Consider the following 18,316-nt stretch of genomic DNA (forward strand, 5'->3'; position numbering starts at 1 on the left):
ACATGACCTCGAGCCAAGCTTCTCTTCACCTCTCTATCTTCTCCACCTCTGTATCTCCCTCCCCTCCTCCACCCAGCCATTCTGGAAGATACCAGGCTAAAATAAATGGGTCTGCAATATGGCCCAGTGTTCAAAGCCAGGGTCATTAGTGTCTCTAAACTAGTGAAAAAAGTAAAAGGAAGGGAAAGTTAGTGACTTGGAGAAAAAGAAAACGCATATCAGTTACTTCAGAAAGCATTTTCTGAACACATGTGTATGGTTCCGATAAAAGCAGGTCTGTTTTTGCATAATTGCTGCAGTTCTGCCCAATGAAATACTCAATAGTAATAATCCTCTTGCAATACACAGATTTTTTAAACGTACAACAACTTAATACTCAGAAACATTGGCTAAGACTAACTCTAAAGCAGCGCATGAAGTCATAAACATGCACAGATGTTACAGTTTGAAAACATCAAAGAGGTATCGAAGTTCCTAAGCGCATCCCAAGTTGTGTTGATTTCAGCAGTTATGAGTCATAAGGGAAGAAGATATTATTGAAATTACATGCCTGGGACACTTTTCCTTACCGCTTACATTTAGGAAAAAACAGCAATGTCTTTAGAAATGTTTAATGGGGAGTAAAGCACTCAATGACTGCAAATACCAGGGACCAAAAAGAACAGGTCCTCAATTTCTGCAGTTAAAAAAGTACAATGCTAGTGCAGGATACACTTCTTACGATACCATGGAAGGTCTGGAGATCTAATTCCACAATATAAAAAAAGTGACTGCTGAAGGTTCTGGAAGTTACAAGACTGATTATTTCAGGGAAATGTTTATATAATGAATTTGGGAAGTTTCATAAAAATAGCAAAAGAAAATGAGACTACTCATACATGCTGTACTAGTCCTCTGATTACTAATTGCATTGAATCTACTGAACTAGTCACCTAGAAGAGCAAATAAATTCAAAAGGTCCTATTTATTAGAAGTCTTGGAACTTTTGCCCAGTTCACGATAGATCGTGTCAGCTCAAGATAGTACAACATGTGGAAACGGGGTTTTCATGTTGAGCATGGAAGTTCACTACAGTGTACTACTGGTGCTATCCTACACTTGTATCCCAAACAAATGACTCTCAAATTAAGAAAATATCAAAAGAGATACAACCCAGCGACCCTGTTCACTCTGGCAACTGCAATCTAAAGTTTCACAAGGCACTCTTTGGGGGTGGAACTGAAATCTCTGTGAGCTGTATGGCCCACTGACTTTTAGTGAAACAGAATTTAACTAAGGCAGAGGAGAGCTAATGCTGACCATGTTGCACTTTCACCAGCACAAAAATCGAGATGCACAGTAAAGGAGATAATTGAAGCAATGTCTGTATTAATAAGTCAAGGAACAGAATACCAAAATGGGAAAAATTATGTGTTAATGAAAATAGAAGTTTCACAATTTTTCCCTCCCTATACTTGTTTTGCATCAATTCCCCTTGTATAAACAACTCTTCCCTAGACATCTTCTCTCTGTAGAAACAATCTAATTTTAGCTTGTATCTAGAGATAACTAGTTAACAATATGTACTTCAGTATGAGAGCGGATACCCAGCAAAATCTCTTCGCTAGGCTTCCAGTTATGCTAATGAAATGAGTCAGTGCAAGTACCATGACACCTTTTCTACACAGTGGTCTTTCACATGTTCACCTACACATCCCAGTACCAGTTCAATACACCTTTTCCTAATATTTATGTTTTGATTGTAAATGTTTAAATGTATAAATTTATATAAATAAGTTTAGTCTTATTTACCGAAATATCTAGAAGAACATTTATGGAGAAGCTGCTTGATTCAGAACACCTGAACTGAGGTGAAACCTGCCAAAAGTAGGTACATTCTGTCTTAACCGAAACTTTAAAAAAGCAAACAACAAATCAGAATGTAGAAACACAACTTGAGGGCTTCAGAACTGCCAGGTAGACTTTCCCAACTTTCTTATCAAAATGCTAAGGAGATCTTTTCTTCCCCCTCAGAATTTATCAGATTGCATCATATTGCAAGACTTGGGTAGCCTGTACAGAACACAGATAAAAGTCTAAAGGTTAAGGATGTCAGGAAGCGAGATTTGTTTTATAACTTGCAGTGCTTAGTGGCTTCATCCCTTTTATCTCTAAACAAATACTTGACAAGGCCAAAGGAGTAGAGCTTGAAGCTATTTTTGTCAAAAGCAGTTTACTCAATGTTGAGCAGCTCAGACATAAAAGGAAAAATCTAGTGTACAGATATTTTCCTTCAGAGCAGCTCTTTATAGACCTGTATGAGATTTACTGTACCTCAGGTAGAACCAGTGACAGTTGTTAAACTTATCAGCTGTATAGGTCTGAAAAAGCTGGAAATGTTTCTTCATACACCCGTTACTATGTTCTTCTTTACAACACACAAAGCCACGACCTTCAAAGTAAAAATGAAGGCAAAAGCATGCGGGAAAATATGTCCCCTTCAGAAAGAGAGTTTAGGGTTTTCCTCCAAAAATAATATATATAATACGCATTTATATTATATATAAAATACACAATATATGTTTTAATTAAACATATTTTATGTAATTAAAAAATTAGCTAACTTCACTAAAAGTTAAGTTTCCTTCCACATCACAGAATCAATTAAAATGAGCCCAAGCCAGAGCCATTCATATAACATTATATAAATGTCACAGGTCAGAGAATTCACTTCTCATCTTCCTTCTTTTTCTTCCACTTGAGTGACTCAATGAGTCCTTGTGAGAAAAAAGTCCTATTCAGTATTAAGAAGAAAAAAAAAGAACAACTGTTGGCTACTGAAGATCTATTATTTTGACGAAAATTCTGGCTTTTAAATGAAGGCTGTTCTGAAAGTAATGCCTCCTATTTCATTGTGCTGGCCCACGACCTCTGAGATGGATGTTAGTGGTACTGCAGTACAGGTTGAACCTTTCTACCAGTATCCTGCCACGTGCTGTTGCTGCGTAACAGATGGCAGCAGAAGAGCAGTCAGACAAAATGACATCTGACGTGCATGAAGCAAAGGTGTGCCACTGAATTCCTCCATGCAGAAAAATGGCACACACTGACATTGATCAATACTTGCTGAATGTTTATGGAGACCAAACAGTGGATGGGAACATGGTGAGGTTGTGTGTAATATGTTTTAGCAGTTGTGACAGTGACAAGAAAAACAAGCCACATTCCAGATGGCCATGAACAACTGTCACACCATGAAATGAAGAGTTTTTCAACCAGCTCATACTCAGCTAATAGCAGTGACTACAATGAAAAACAGTGTTTTGTAGCTGACAAGTTGGTCTATTAGTGTTGTTGTGCCCTTCGCATCTGTTGTAGTTTCTATGGAAATAAATATGAGGCATTACCTGCATTGTGACCTATAAACAATATTTTTTCTCAGCTCATCTGTTTTCTACATGCATTTGTGGGTAAGAAATAGAAAACATTCTCCAATATTTTTTCTACTGTATACTTTCACTTGAGTATGTTATTTATAAACCAGTATAAATATATAAACCAGTAATATAAATATATACAAACCAGTAAATATTTATGTATGCACACACTATGCTCAGACTTGGAAAAGATTCTAAATAAGTTCATCAGTCACACAGAGCTATTAACTGAGAAATATAAATGTTAGACTCAAAAAAACACCAAAAAAGGTAGCAAAGGGCAAGCACTGAATTGTTGGATTTCCCCGTTTTAAAAATGACATGTGAAAGAAAATACTTCTTACCTTCTTGTTCTACAATGTACCGTGGAGAGATATAGACATAAGCCCTGTAAGTTTTGTTAGCCTTCTTGGCAAACATAGGGTTGGATATTCCATAACGTGGTCTTCCAGGTAACTTATAGAAACTTTCTTCTAACCAAGAGTCTTGATTAAAATGTTTTGGTCTTGCCATTCCAAAAGTTTTGGTGTCATAAGAGTTGGCATTATTTTCTGAAATAGAGGCAGCACTCACTGGAGTCCAAGTTGAGCCCCAGAAGCAATAAGGTATAGTGAGTTTCTGGGAAGATATGGATCCTTTGCATTTCTGCTGATTAAGCAGGTATAATTTAAGTTGGCAGCAGTTTTGAATTACTTATTTTGCACTGAATTATCTCCAATATCCAATACAAAATAACAATGACATAACAGTTACCTCAGAAATGCCACACATTGAACGGTAATTCCCTTATGAAGCAAAGTTGTATAATTCAACTGTTTTTTTTTTTCATTTAAGAAAAATCATTGATTTCTTTTCATTGACACAAACTTGTTCTTAAAAAAAAAATATGAAAGACAAAAATCAATAGATTGAGCTGCAGTTTTCTGATCTTCAAACGTCGCCTTAATCCAAAATCTCTACATATAGGTTAAGTGCTGTAATATGAACATCTGTGGCAAGAACCCATCCACCCCTGACCCAGAACTTTGACATTAGATTTCACACCTACTTAGCAGCTGGTCACTTACTGCTGGCCTGTTTTATGCAAAGTCTCCATTTACGTAAAAATCATTTCTATTTATTGTCATTAGAGTAATTTCTTAAGAACAGCTTAATAATACAGCTGCTCCATTATGCCATTTATGGATGCAGTCAAATACTTATATTTTTAACATTTTACTTCTATTTAGTATTCTAGCTGATTTATAAGCAAGGTTGGTAGTTCACAGAGATGATGTAGAGCAATCCCTGTCTTATCTAGAAAAAAAAGTCCAGGTCCCTGTTCTAACAGGGATCACTATATTAGTCTGTTTCATAATGCTCATATAGCTAAAATAATGAAAAATTGACATTAAATTTACACATACTTACTAGTTCAGCAGAGGTTAATTACTGTAGTAATTACAATGTTCCTCAGCCATCTAGACTCTGAGACAGGTTTTATCACAAACACTTAACCACTACTTAAACAAAGAAGGGGTGCATTCATCTTGCCTGGCCTAGTCTAGCACAAGGTGAAAACATCGCTCCATAACCAAGCCAGTTCCTATTGAAACAGTAGAAAAGGGATGCAAAAACCATCTTTTTGGCTGGAGCAGAAGGCACAAGACCAAACTGGAGAAGGGCAACAGCTGAGCAGGAAGAGGACAACAAAAAATAAAGAAGAAAAGAGAACAGTCTCAGAATTTCCGGTTTTAATTAGATACAAGCAAGTTCCCAGGAGCTCATGGCTCCCCTTCTTTGAGAGACACCAGCTCACATTTTAGCCTAACAAAATATTTATATAAAAAGTATTTGTGACACTCTGTATGGTGGGATACACTTCTCCAGGCTACCACAAAGCAAACATACCACATCTTTACACCGTACAACTGAAGTAGGTTGATATGATCAATTTATGCCTGGACTGTCCGTCTCCAACTAAATATACATTAAAAGTTATTTAATAAACACATATGATGAAAAAGCAGTAAATTTGAACAAGTTCTATCAACATTTTATTATCTGAGACCTTCCCCAAGAGGTTTATCCTTTATCTGAACTTGTTGTAGGTTCCTCCAAGCATGTGGAAAATTTTGAATTCTCACAAATCAGCATTGTCTTGTGGTTGGTGACTTAGAAGTGCTGGGTGATTATTACACTTTTAAGATTTTCTTGGCTTAATAATGCTATTGGACTTTAAATTGGGGCAATTATACAAGTTTTCAAGAATTTTAATAAAAATCACCATAACAGTGCACAGTTTGGAGAAGGTAGCTAAAAGCATTTTGGCTATATCTGCTAGATACAGCAAGCAGTGATAGTTTTAAGTTTTTTTGCAATTATAATCCATTTTTAATAACTCAAAAGAACTCTTACTAAAAATTATCTGCATGCTGGGTTTGCCAATGTCCTAACTTTTATGCACATGTGATCCCAAATTCTAAGTACTTGGAATCCAAGGCAAGCAACATAAAATTAATGAGAAAAAGAATAAAATGCAGCTACTCTCAAATGCCTCTTCTATGAAGACTATAATTTTTTTTAGTTTTACACCAGTTTAAAAATGGATGTGTAAAAGGAGCAGTTTCCAGTATAGTTGTCTCAACAAGGATACGATATCAGCCACTGGAAAGGCAAAAAAAAAAAAAAAAACCCAGCTGCGCTCACTAAATTCGTTTTCATTAAGGAGACTTAGAGAGTATTGAAGATGTAGTACAGGCAAAAGTACATACAACAGAAGTAAAGCTGTGGAATAAGCTCAAATATAGAGAACAGAAAGACAAGATAACAAACAAAAATAATGTAATTTAGTGACAAAAACATTAAAAGGATTGAGAGGTTACAATTGGCAACTGAAAGGGGATGCATTCAGGGACAGTAAACCTGAACCATGAAAAGGGGGGATGAAAACCAAGACCTACAGTTGCAGGAAATGGGTCAAAATTAAGTCATCAAAATAAAAACAGTACTGGATATAGTGCAGGAAGCTCTTCAGGGACAGAAAAAGTCCCCAGCCATCTTGCAGAATGAAAGACATTATACTGAAAGATGTTGAGGAATTAAGCAAGGTAGCGGGCAAAAAAATTAGAAGAAAATATTACCAAATGCTGCCAAAGATACAATATTCAAAGGGAGAATTGAATTGAAAGTGTCAAGGACAAAGAAAACAAAGGAGAAAAAGAGTGTGCAACATATTCAAAGCAATTCTCAAATATGGCTAGCTGAGAAATGCTTCAAGAGAGGGTTGAGATAGAAAGCTGAGTGGAAGTGACTTCAGGTGTGTGAGTAGAAAAGTAGTAAATACTTTTGTTTCTAGACTCATTGAATATAGTTTTCTAAAGAGATGGATCACTGTAAATTACCAGTGACACAGTTGCCTGCACGCTATGGGTTGAGAAATTGTGTATAGATATCTAATTTGTGGTCTACTGCATGAAAAACTGCTTAATCAGGTTGAAATCATTTTTATGGTACAGTATATCTATGGAAAACAATGTTTTATATATGATTTCAAACCATTTCCATGCAGAAAAAAGTTCTGTGAATGCACATCACTTCATATTGTAAATATCCAAGTAATAGATCACACTTCATAGTATTTTTTGTTTTATGCTTAAAATAGCACAGTTTAGTTAATTACAAAAAAAATATTGAGACAGCTCCTTCATGACAAAAATTCATGTGCCATTTGATAAAGAATACTTTCTTTCCTGCTGCTAATACATTTGAACTATTTTGAAAGCACAAACAATATATGATCAGAAAAGGTCAGTTGAGGGAGAATCCAAAACACTACTTCTAACAAGAAAGTATAATTGTTCCTACATATTTTAAAAGCTCTACTGCAATTGTTCAGGTAATAAAACAAAAAAAAAAGTTGAAAGAAACCATTTTGTTTAAATAAATACAAGGTCCTCCATATTATTAGAGATACTTATTTAACATAGGCTTTAAGGAGGGGAAAAAAAAATTAGTAGTTCAGGGTAAACCTAGATAAACAGTTGAGGAGTTTTATGAAGCATTACTCTCTATGAAACTGAAAGAAACTTACTTCTAACGTCTGGCTGATTTATCAACTTCTGTTTACTAAGAAGGCTCAATGCAGTCAGCAAACTAACAAGCTTTAAAACTGTCAGAAAATTAATGATTCTGATAATGTTATTTCCTGTTTCAACTGGGGAGGTTGAAGAAATGAGATTTTCTATCACAACCCATCACTGAGAAGAAATAATAATGTATCACTTGAATTTTTGTTTTCTTTGTAAATGTTTTCCTCCACAAGTTTTACCTACGCAACCAAGATTGGATGACTTTGATGTAAGAACATGGACAGATCATTGTATTAGCCACCAGACAAAGATTACTAAGAGAAGAAGTTCTATGTGAGAAAAAAAAATCTTTTCCAGCAGTGATTTCAACCTTTGGCATAGCCCAAGGTCTTATTTAAGCATTTACAAAATAGGGATCTAAGAAAATTTTTGTAGGCTGACCACAATGCAGCCCTTATTCTCACAATCCTCCTGCAAAACTGAACAAGACAGGTTCCTGCATCATCATCCTCATCATTATTTTGAGCCAGTTTAATTTCACAAGCCTACTTAGTAAAGGTGCAGAAGAACACTGATATAAGTAACACAAATATATATTGTCTATTAAACAAAAGGATTGTGAAATGTGGTTTCCTATTTTCTCCTGAACTTTTTTTTTTTTTTTTTTTTTTTCCAAAAATAAAGTATTCTACCTTGAATTCTCTGTCTACACGCTTTAGAGTTTTTCAGAGGAGAAGAAATCTGGTTAATATACAGTACATACAACACTGTAAAGCATTCAGCATGTTTCCACATTCATCAGATATTTGTTTGTTTCTTAGGGTGAGGAATAGATAGCATTAAATCAATAACTTAACTCATACAAAAATTATTACATTTCTTATAAAAGTATTATTTACAACTTTGGAAAACACATTCTACACTCCTACTATAAATGAGGTCAGCCTATCAAATAACAGTATTTATAATGTGGTCTAACTATTATCTACCTCTTTAGTCATCAGTATCATTTTCAATGATCTGGAAGAAAATACAAAGCAATTGCTGAAAAAACTTGCAGGGCATGCAAAAATTGCTGGACTGCGGCAAGCGTTCTACAGAATAATCTGTTTCAAGTGGTTCGGTTTGAACAAGATAAATTTTAACACAGAAATGGAAAGTCAAATGTATTCAAAGGGAACAGGCCACATTCACAGGGTGAGGATCTGGAAAAAAAGTGATTCTGAAGGTGGGTAAGAAACTGTCAACACACAGTGCAAAGCTACTGCTAAATGAATTAATTGGATCCTTAGAAAAGTAAAGGAATTTTAAAAGTAAGTTGATGTTCTGCACTATTTCCATGTTCATACCGATACTACCAGTGCTGGAATACGATTTACTCTGAAATGTGCATTTTAAAAAAATACCTTACAACACGGAAAAAGATTCAGAAGTGTATTAAAAAAAAAACAAAACTATCTGACACAAGGAATATCTACCTTAAGAGAAGGTTAATATACTTAATTCTATCAACATGACATCAGAAAGTCATTTGCTCACAATGAGAGAAGCTAGAGTAAATCCGCTGAAAGTATGGAAGCCAGCGAGAAAGTCTCAGCTGCATGGAGGAATACAAAAAGTCTGTGTATAAAGAGGCCATATACACACTGGTATGTAGATGCTGCTGACTGTAAAAAGATATCACTGCTCTTGATTGAAAGGGATTGTCACTTTCAATTTCCAGGAAAATGGGAAAAAAACAATACTAGAGTTAAGAAAAAGTTGCCTTATCACCACTCGTGTTCAGAATAGGTAGGAAAACAGTGTTTTCAACTGGTGATTAAATTTGAAGAATGCATTTTCTTTCATCACTCCTTTAAAAAACAAGGGAGAAAGGAATTTGGATTACTCAGTCAACAAAAGAAATTCAGATCTGAAGATGCACAGTGCATGCACACAAAATGAGGTTAGAGAGAATTTTAGTTGAGATTTCAGGATGGGGAAGGAGTGTTGGTGTGGGATTTTTTTAGTTGGTTGTTTCTGTTTGGGAATGGACAGTGGATTTTGGAGGTAGTGCCTGTTTGCCTGTTTAAAACAGACAATTAGAAATGAAGAAAAATCCAACAAAAATCAAAAGGACAAGGATTCTTTAAAAACACACTCAGGAAATACGAACAATATCTCTAAAGAAATCAGTAGAAGTTGAATTACTTCCTTGCTTGTAAACCAAGAACACAATGTTTTGCTCTCCATTAATAAAATGTTCAAACAGTAAGCCTTGCTGTCCACTGCCAACTTTTCTTTTTTTTTTATTTATCATGAGAGAGAAAATGTTCTGTAACAACAGAAGTTCTGTGCAACAAATCACAGTCTGAATATACCTATGTGATAAGAAGATTTTCAAATACTAACTGGCTTTTTAATCAGACAGAGGGAGATGTAGCAAAACCCAGAATGTAAAAATGAAGTGCAAGAATTCCTCAACCACATTGTGCAGGAAGCCAGTCTAGATTATTTTAACAGTTCCTTCCAGCTTTGAATTCTCTGAAACTAAGAATAAAGGCATTCCTGAATCCCACTGCAACAGAAAAGGTGACTTGCACCAGACAGGAATGGTAGTGCATAAAGACACATACAAATTTTATATGAACCCTCACCTGCTACGGAGGGGCAGAAGTTGCAACATTTTCTGGCTTTCTAGAAAATATATTCTATACGGTGACAAGGCAGAAGGAAGACTCAGAAGGGTAAGAGGGTGTCAGAAATTAAAAGGAACATTCACATACCTATGTTCACGTTTCTTCAAATTGTATCTAGTCTTTCCAAGGACATTCATAATTAAGCAAGGATAAGTCATTTCATTTTCTTTTTGCACATTGTCTAATCATCTAGAAATACTTCTAACTTCTACAGCCTTCAGCATCTTCCTAATTTTTAAAGGTTTGGATGTTATTTATTATAAGCCTGAAGTATTCTGTGTGATGTTTCCAAATAATATATTTTTAAAATGATTCTCTGCAATACCAAGCAGTATGAAATACTAAGCAGCAGAAACGTATTTGAGATTACGCTGAATTTACTTTGCAAGATATATTTTGGGTTTTTTTTTGCAATAAATGATAATAATGTGAATAATAATTCCTACTGGAAAGAAAAAATATATGAAGAAACCTACAATTAAGTAAATATATATATATATATTCTATTTATATATGTAATTCCTTGACAGAAAGTTCCTTGATAAATATCTTGTAGGAAGGAAACAGGAGGGAAACAAAGGAGAAAAGAGAATACTATTGAGAAATTTAGATGTACGACATGAGCATTTTCCTCCTTAATATGAACTATTGCAGTATTTGAAGATAAGTTTTTCATCAATATTCCTGTTCCTGAATTTAAAGCTTTATGGGTTCTTTTGCTTAAAAATAATCTTACAATTACAGCACAGGTGAAAAAAATTTTTCTAAATGTGAAGGAGAATGCAGTAATAGTTCACTTACAACCTATCACATTGTTGCAATTCCAACAAAAACACTACTTTATATGACTGCAGATCCTGCAGAGCTTTTACTCTCTTCTCTCAAAGATGTCCAGAAATATAACTTGTTCTCTTATCCTCATATCTGAGCAAAAAAGTAATCCCATTTTCTTAAGACATCAATTTTTACCTCCTTTGTAACGATTTATAAGGTTGCAGTTTTGCTATTATTCTGTCAGACAGACTTCTGTATTCTCAGTGCAGTGCAGCTGACCTCTGAATGCACCATAGGAAGCAGAAAAGTTTTATACCGTCACTGAAGAGTGACTTCTTGGTATTGAAACTTCTTGTGATTGAAATCTCTTAATTCTCATCATGGAAAATACTTCTTCAAAACGATCCTGGAGTTCCCGATCTGATTATTGTAAAAGTTAATGTTGAAGTAGCTGTATTCAGTCAAGGCAGAATTTTAATGAGCAGACGCCCTAATCTCCTAGGATGCCTCTGACAAACGAATCTGTAATTCCTTACAAATTAACCACACACTCTAACTCAAAACTCTTATTTCTAACCTAAACTCATTCTGCCTTTGCTCCCTAGTGCGTTCCTTCTGGCCATTAAATACCAAGGAATAACCTTGGACAGCTGTCACTAAAGATGTTGCTTCTCACTGTATGTTTGGAAGTTAGCAGGTAGGAAGGTATGCAACAGCTAGAACAAAAGCAAGAGCCGACTTTTGGAGACACCCATGTAATTCACCTTTCTTTCTCTCTTTTATTCCAAGAAATCAGCCTTTTCTTTTAAATGTTTTGAACAGCCACAGAATGCCTTGGCTTCACAGGGATAATTGTTATAACAACTGAAGGAGAAATTCAAAGATTTCTGTATGGAGTTACCTGCAAAGTATACTCTCCGTCCACAACTGACAATATGAGAAATAAACCACTGAATTTGCAGCAGTAGATATAGGCTGATAACGAGGAAAAGAAGAAAGATGTCTCAGAACTGAAATAGATTGTTATAGGAGCCTACAGAGCACCATCACTTCTGGAGGTTTGCTAATCTTATGCAGGGACACCTGTAGCTAGTCAATCCTGCCTTTGGGTTGACAGTTACATATAAGTAATTATTCAACTAATGAGCAGATGATAGATCTGAGAAAAAAAGCATCATCTTGTGCTCAATTTAGCTAGTACATTCAGGATGAACAATACAACAATTGGAGCTGTTGCAATGCATTCTACAGCTCTTAAAATGTTAAAAGAACTCCTGAACTTTTCTCATCGCACATCTGACATGGGTCTGCAATGTTTTGTTTGTTTGTTTTTTCAAGCTTTTCTTAATATATAAAATCAACTTAATACACTTTATATGGAAAGCTGTACTAACTTAGTATTTAAGTGTAAATATATATTTTCTTTAATAAAGATATTTCTCTTAGTTACTCTTCCTAGTGACTTGTACTCAGGTTTGTGGGGTTTTGGGAGGTTTTTCTTTTCTTGGACAGGAGGGGAATGGTGGAAAGGGATGTTTGTTTTTTTGTTGTTTTCAGAGGTACACTGCAGAGGAGAATAGTCTGGGGCCATTACAAAAAAAAAAGAAATGCATCAATAGCATCATGGCAATGCTACACTGCAAAGCTGCAGATCAATTGCAAAATGGTATTATACTATGAGACTCTTGGGAAATAAAAGTACCAAGTTGACTCATAACCACAAATGTTAAAGGCTAAGAAAAAGAAAACTCTAGGGTCAGCTCCAAGTATCTGGGCTTGCTGGAGAGAAAGGCAGCACAGAAGTACTGCATGTCAAACAAAAAAATTGCTGGTGAACATGAAATACCATTCAGATCAGATGGATCAAGAGTTTCCTTTCCAAAAATAAAAATTAACATGTAAGATAAGTTTATCTGTCATTGCCAAAAGCCTGTATTCATTTATGGGATAGGACTAGCAGAGAAATAAATTTATATCTAGAAAAAATACTATAACTTCCAAAGGAGTAACTGAAAATCTCTTGTTCTGCCAGTATCATTGATAACATAGTTAGTAAAACAGAGTTAAGTAGTGAATTGTCAGTTGAAGGCATATCCCACAGGATGCTACCCTTTTTCTGGCAGTTTATTTTAAGAAGAGCCTCAGGCCTTCAAAACTCCTTGTCTTTTTTTTTTTTTTTTTTTTTTTTTTGGTCTGTATCTGAGGATTTAGGAAGGTGTCCTTCCTATCATCTCTACAATCCAATGGATCTACTTGCCTTTTTTGTTTCACTTTCAAGTGCTGTGGCACAGTTATCTACAACCATCAGTCCCCAAGTAATCCTAGAACAAATAACTGTTCAAAACAAGTACCTGGATGTAAATCCTGTTTTGAGAGTTTGAGGGTTTTTTCTCCATCAACAGATACAAGCATCTGTTGAAAGGAAAATATAAGATAAAATGCAGTACTGCAGGAAAACATCACAACTGAGGAGGTACCACAGCCATCATGAATACAGCTGTGATAGAAACCTGTCAATAACAAGAGACATAACCAGAAAAGACCAGCATGGGAAAAAATACATATCAAGTAGAAATATGGCTGAGAGAGGGGGAAAAAAAGGCAAAGCAGAAGTACTCTGAAGGAAAAATAAAGCTGGGAGATAATTTTAGTAGGAGCTGAGTACACGCACTTTCACTTTTCAAAGCAGAACATCTGAAGCCTTAAGGGTAGGTTGTGATGATGAAAACCATCACTATTCAAACACACGTAGTTTCCCTTCAACACTACATGCTATGCTCATCCTAAAAGGTTACACAGAGTAGTTCCTTAAAAAGAAGCATTACGTTCAAAACATAAAAAACCTAATTTTGTGGGGGGGTTTTGTTTTTTTTTAAACAACATTCATACTCAGAACCTTGCAACACTGGGATTTTCAATACTCAGAAGATTATTTTGCACCTCTATCTCGGTATTGGGGTTTTGGAGATAGTTTTCCTCAATTATCAAGTTAATTACTCTGTTCATCTAAACTCTACAGCAAATGAAACTTCCAAGAAGCAAAAACTTGAGATTTAAAGATCATTCCAAGAAACATTTATGACATACTGTTTTCACCACTGTGTAGATGATTTGAAGTTAGAACAGAAAATCTAAAGGAAGATAAATACCACACAATCTCAGCTAGCTACTTTACACCTCAAGGCAAGGGACTTACTAAGTATTCTGTTATTGGCAGTAGGAATCATTAACCATAATTAGCTTGCTCTTCATGGCCAGAAGCATATGGATAACACATAGTCTAAATAATCTAAGTAAAAAGAAACTGAGAATTTAAGTCTTTTTGGTCAATAAAGTGCCTTCAGTAACCATTCCAACAGCTACTGAAGAATCTGACCTACAACACAAAGTAAAACATCATATTTCCATTTAGGATCTATTCTCTAGAAATCAAGATGTCTCTGCGAAATCACAATAATCACCAACTCATTCTGAATTAAGTTTCACCACTTGCCAAATTTTTCTTCTAGCCCAGCACCATTTAAAATTATCATTGCTCTGACAGTTAACACTCAATTACAAAATAAAGCCTATAAATTAGTCTCTTGTGCAACTTTAGCTCAACTCTTTACTTTTCTCCAACTCTTATAGCAAAAAAAAATCTTCTATTTTATTAAACAATAACTTCTACAATATGTTTAAGAAAACAGAAAGGTTACCTCTTTTGAATTCATTTCTGTGAATGTGGAACACAGAAGCAGCACAATAACCTTCACATAGTTTTGGAAAAGATTCAGAAAGGATTAAAAATATTTCCTTGCTCTTTTTTTTTTCCCTCCTACAGTTTTAATCACTTTAATTTTTTCATAGTAGTAAATTTTTCAAGCTAGTAAAAATATTTCAAAGATTATTCTCCTTCACAAGGCCTATATACACCTGAGGGCTGGAGTCATTTACCAATGGACTTTCACCACTGGAATTTGGTTCTTGATTTGAATCATCACTGAAGTACTACTTTGGCAGCAAAAACTTCAGAATACAGATATTGTATATTGCACAACAGATAATGTGTATTAGTCAAAGCCATTGATGTTTCATAAAGACTTAATAAAACAGTAACATGACCTTAAACAGCAAATATAACTTTCCTAACACTAGAATCTTAAACAGAAAACTACACATCTGTAAGGTAGCAGAACAGTTTTTAGTATGAGATATCGGTAAAATAAAAACAAAAAATAACAACAGTAATAAAAGATAAATCTAAATTAATAGTTCATTTTACACTTTTTTTTCTTTTTTCTTTTTTTTTTTTTTTTAAGTTAAGTTTTCTCACCTTTTATTCTACATTTCTCTCACTAGGCCACCTACTGAGTTGTTACTCAGAGAGTACACATAAGTGTAAACATTTTTCCCAAAAATTTTGACCAAATAAAAAATGCAAGAGAAAGGTCAAAGTAACTACAACACCTGACATCGATCAATGTGCAACTTCTGCCCCCTGAAAGTCTGTGTACCACCACAGTGGAATATAGTCAAAACAAGATGGACCTGCAAAGAGGCAGAATGCAGGTCCAAGGTAGTGTTGGATCTGGGACACAGAAAGTATGGGCTTTATCTATTTCAAACATCCCTGCACATTTTTGGCTAACTTACATAAACCAGAAGCTTCCTGTTAGTTTTTAACCCTCTACCCACAATAATTCTGCACAATGTAAATAAATATTTTGTTTACTTACTGCATAAGAACTGAGTAAACAGTTATACATATGTGTGTGTATATACACACAAATGACTGAATTTTGTGTGAGAGTATACTAGTGAGTTTGTTTTTGTAGTATATTGATACTTTAATGAATGAAATCCTAGAGAGACTGCATGACCCTCACTTCAGCAGATATATTAACTGAATCACTGGAGTGGAGATAAGAATTGTCAGAAGCAACTGAACACTGTGGACTAAGTAAGCAAACATTTGTAGCTGCAAGTTGAAGCAATCGTCAGTTTAATTTAATGAGCATTTTAAGTGCCCTATATAGCATATTGCAGTATACTCCAATCTGATATTCTTAGCAATACACTTGAAAAGAGAAGATAAAAACCAAAACTATAGATTCAAAATCTGAAAAATCAGGAAGAAAATTAAAATCCAAGGACATTTGCAAGTAGGTAGATGTTGCAGTGTCACACCAAAATCCAGACCTCCTGGGAGTGGATGTTGCTTTTAATCATCTTGCCTGCAGCAGGAAATAGTGCAACGTTGCACGTAAAAAAAGAGGCAGTGACTTAGTATCCATACAAGTCAGCAATGGAACCTTGGTGCACAGAGCTATCTAAGAACTGGCATCCAAGGTAGCTTTTATGACATTGTGGAGTACTGCACTTTATCTTTAAAGCGCTGCACTACTTTCTTAAAATAAAAGGTTGTCTAAAACTTGTGCTTTACATCACCAGTTGACAAAGACAGCACAAACACAGAGCTTTTATAAAGTATTAACATTCCTATCAAAATCTATACTGAAAGATACCAACGCATCATGCTAACCTTGGTGCTGCTGTGTCTTGACTAAGGTACAGCCATAGTTCCTTATATCATCAAACACATCACTGAAAGCAGAACCTACTGGAGTAGGTGCTGGAAGATTTTAGTTAGAAGAAGCAGTAACAAGTTCCTAATCAGTGGTTTTCTTCTAACAAGATACTCAGATTAATGAAAGAACAATTTCTTTTACTCTCAATCTCCCACTAAATTATTATAATCTTGGATAAATAGAATTTAATGAGATCACCTTATGCTAAATTGATTTTTCTATTCTACAGAGCTAAGTGCTTTTCAGTTCAGAACTCAGCAGTACGTGTAGTGAAGTTATCATGATAAAAATAATACTTTCAGTACATGGAATGTAAAGATATGCCCAATATATTGATTTGCTATGAAATTCTAATATAAATGCAGGTAATTTCTATATTCAGGTTTCTAAAATGAATGTCTTATCCCCTGCAGTAAATTATTCTTTTCCCCTTTTCAAAAGTGGAGGATTTTTCAGCAACCGATACGCTCTTTTTAGAAATCACATATATCCTCCTAAGACAGATAAAGTCATCCAATGGTGAACTGAAGTCAGGACCTACCAAATCTAATACATCTTTTGAATCAAATTTATGATCTACTAAATCATATCAGCATTATGTATATTGAAAGCTAAACTGATGAATCACCAGCTAAAATCAGATTGCAAATACATGACAATATAGTATTTATTAAAATGGCTCAGTGATTTGTTTTAGCTGTCAGGACTTAATACGTCAACTTCTGAAGAACTTAAAAAAAAAAGCAGAGATTTTTCTGAAAAGGAAAAAGGCACCAGCTAAAAATGAACTAGAAAGCCAGTCTGTACACGCATACGCAGAACAAGTTGACATGAACTGTTGTTTTGTAGAAGTGCTCAGCGGGGCTTACAAAGAAGTGCAAACACTGCTGATGGTCACCTCTAGGCAGTTATCTTAGATTTTACATTTAAAGGCAGTGTGGTTTAACCCAGCAGCAGCTCAGCACCACATAGCTGTTCCCTCACTTGCCTCTATATATCCAAATGCATACATATACCTCCTCAATGCATTCGCCAACTGACAACCCTCTACTAACCTGCTCACCACTTGCTGCCCAGCCAGTTCCATCACAACAGCCAGCCCACAGCTTTACCCCTAGCATTAGCACAATAGTCTTGTTTCTCGGAGCAAACAGAGTGCAAGGAGCTGGGCCGGTCTCATTTCAGTCCTGCTTGCAAGAGGAACTACAGCACATCAAGGTTGGCCCTCTTGACCCACTCAGAGTCTTATAGCATTGTCCCACAAGGCTTTCCATGCTTGCAGAGAGTGCTACAAAGCACAAAGTGATTCAAGAGCACAAGCTCAACTAGGAGTAGCCATGTGCAGCCCACCTGCAGCTACAGCCAGGGAGGGCTCTCCCCCAGGGCATTTGGAACAAATGGAAAAAAAGAGTTAAATCACTACCACTCATACCACCATGATTTCAAATAGGGCACCAGAGCTAGCACCAACAGCTGTCCACGCCTCAGTTGAGAACTTTAGTATTCATACCAGCACTGCTTACAAAGAGAACAATAAAAAAGCCACTTCTATATGGTCAAACATAAGCAAAATGAGGAAACTAACAGGTCAGATGCACTGAAGAGTATTTGTAGACATATTAAAGGGTATTTGTTTATATCAGGTTAAAAATGATCCCGAGTATGGAACACCTCCCCTGGAAGGGGGCTATTCAGCCTAGAGAAGAGCAGGCTCCAGTGAGATCTGTTGGCAGCCTTTCAGTATTTAAGAGGATCTGTAAGAAGGAAGGAGACAGATACTTTAGCAGGGTCTGCTATGATAGGGCAAG

The 18,316-nt window shown here is 35.5% G+C and overlaps 1 protein-coding gene across 1 annotated transcript in view; it reads right to left on the minus strand.

The window, feature by feature from the left end:
• The window catches only part of IQCM (IQ motif containing M), a 169,322-nt gene that overhangs the window by 89,529 nt on the left and 61,477 nt on the right, over window positions 1–18,316 (minus strand). The window contains 1 exon segment of the mRNA XM_065736042.1: window positions 3,761–4,061. Coding sequence (XP_065592114.1) covers window positions 3,761–4,061 — 301 coding nt within the window.

This window comes from Cyrtonyx montezumae, unplaced genomic scaffold (genome assembly GCF_038088225.1).
Source record: "Cyrtonyx montezumae isolate F1298 unplaced genomic scaffold, pur_monq_1.0 scaffold_2, whole genome shotgun sequence".
In the NCBI taxonomy this organism is placed as follows: Eukaryota; Metazoa; Chordata; class Aves; order Galliformes; family Odontophoridae; genus Cyrtonyx; species Cyrtonyx montezumae.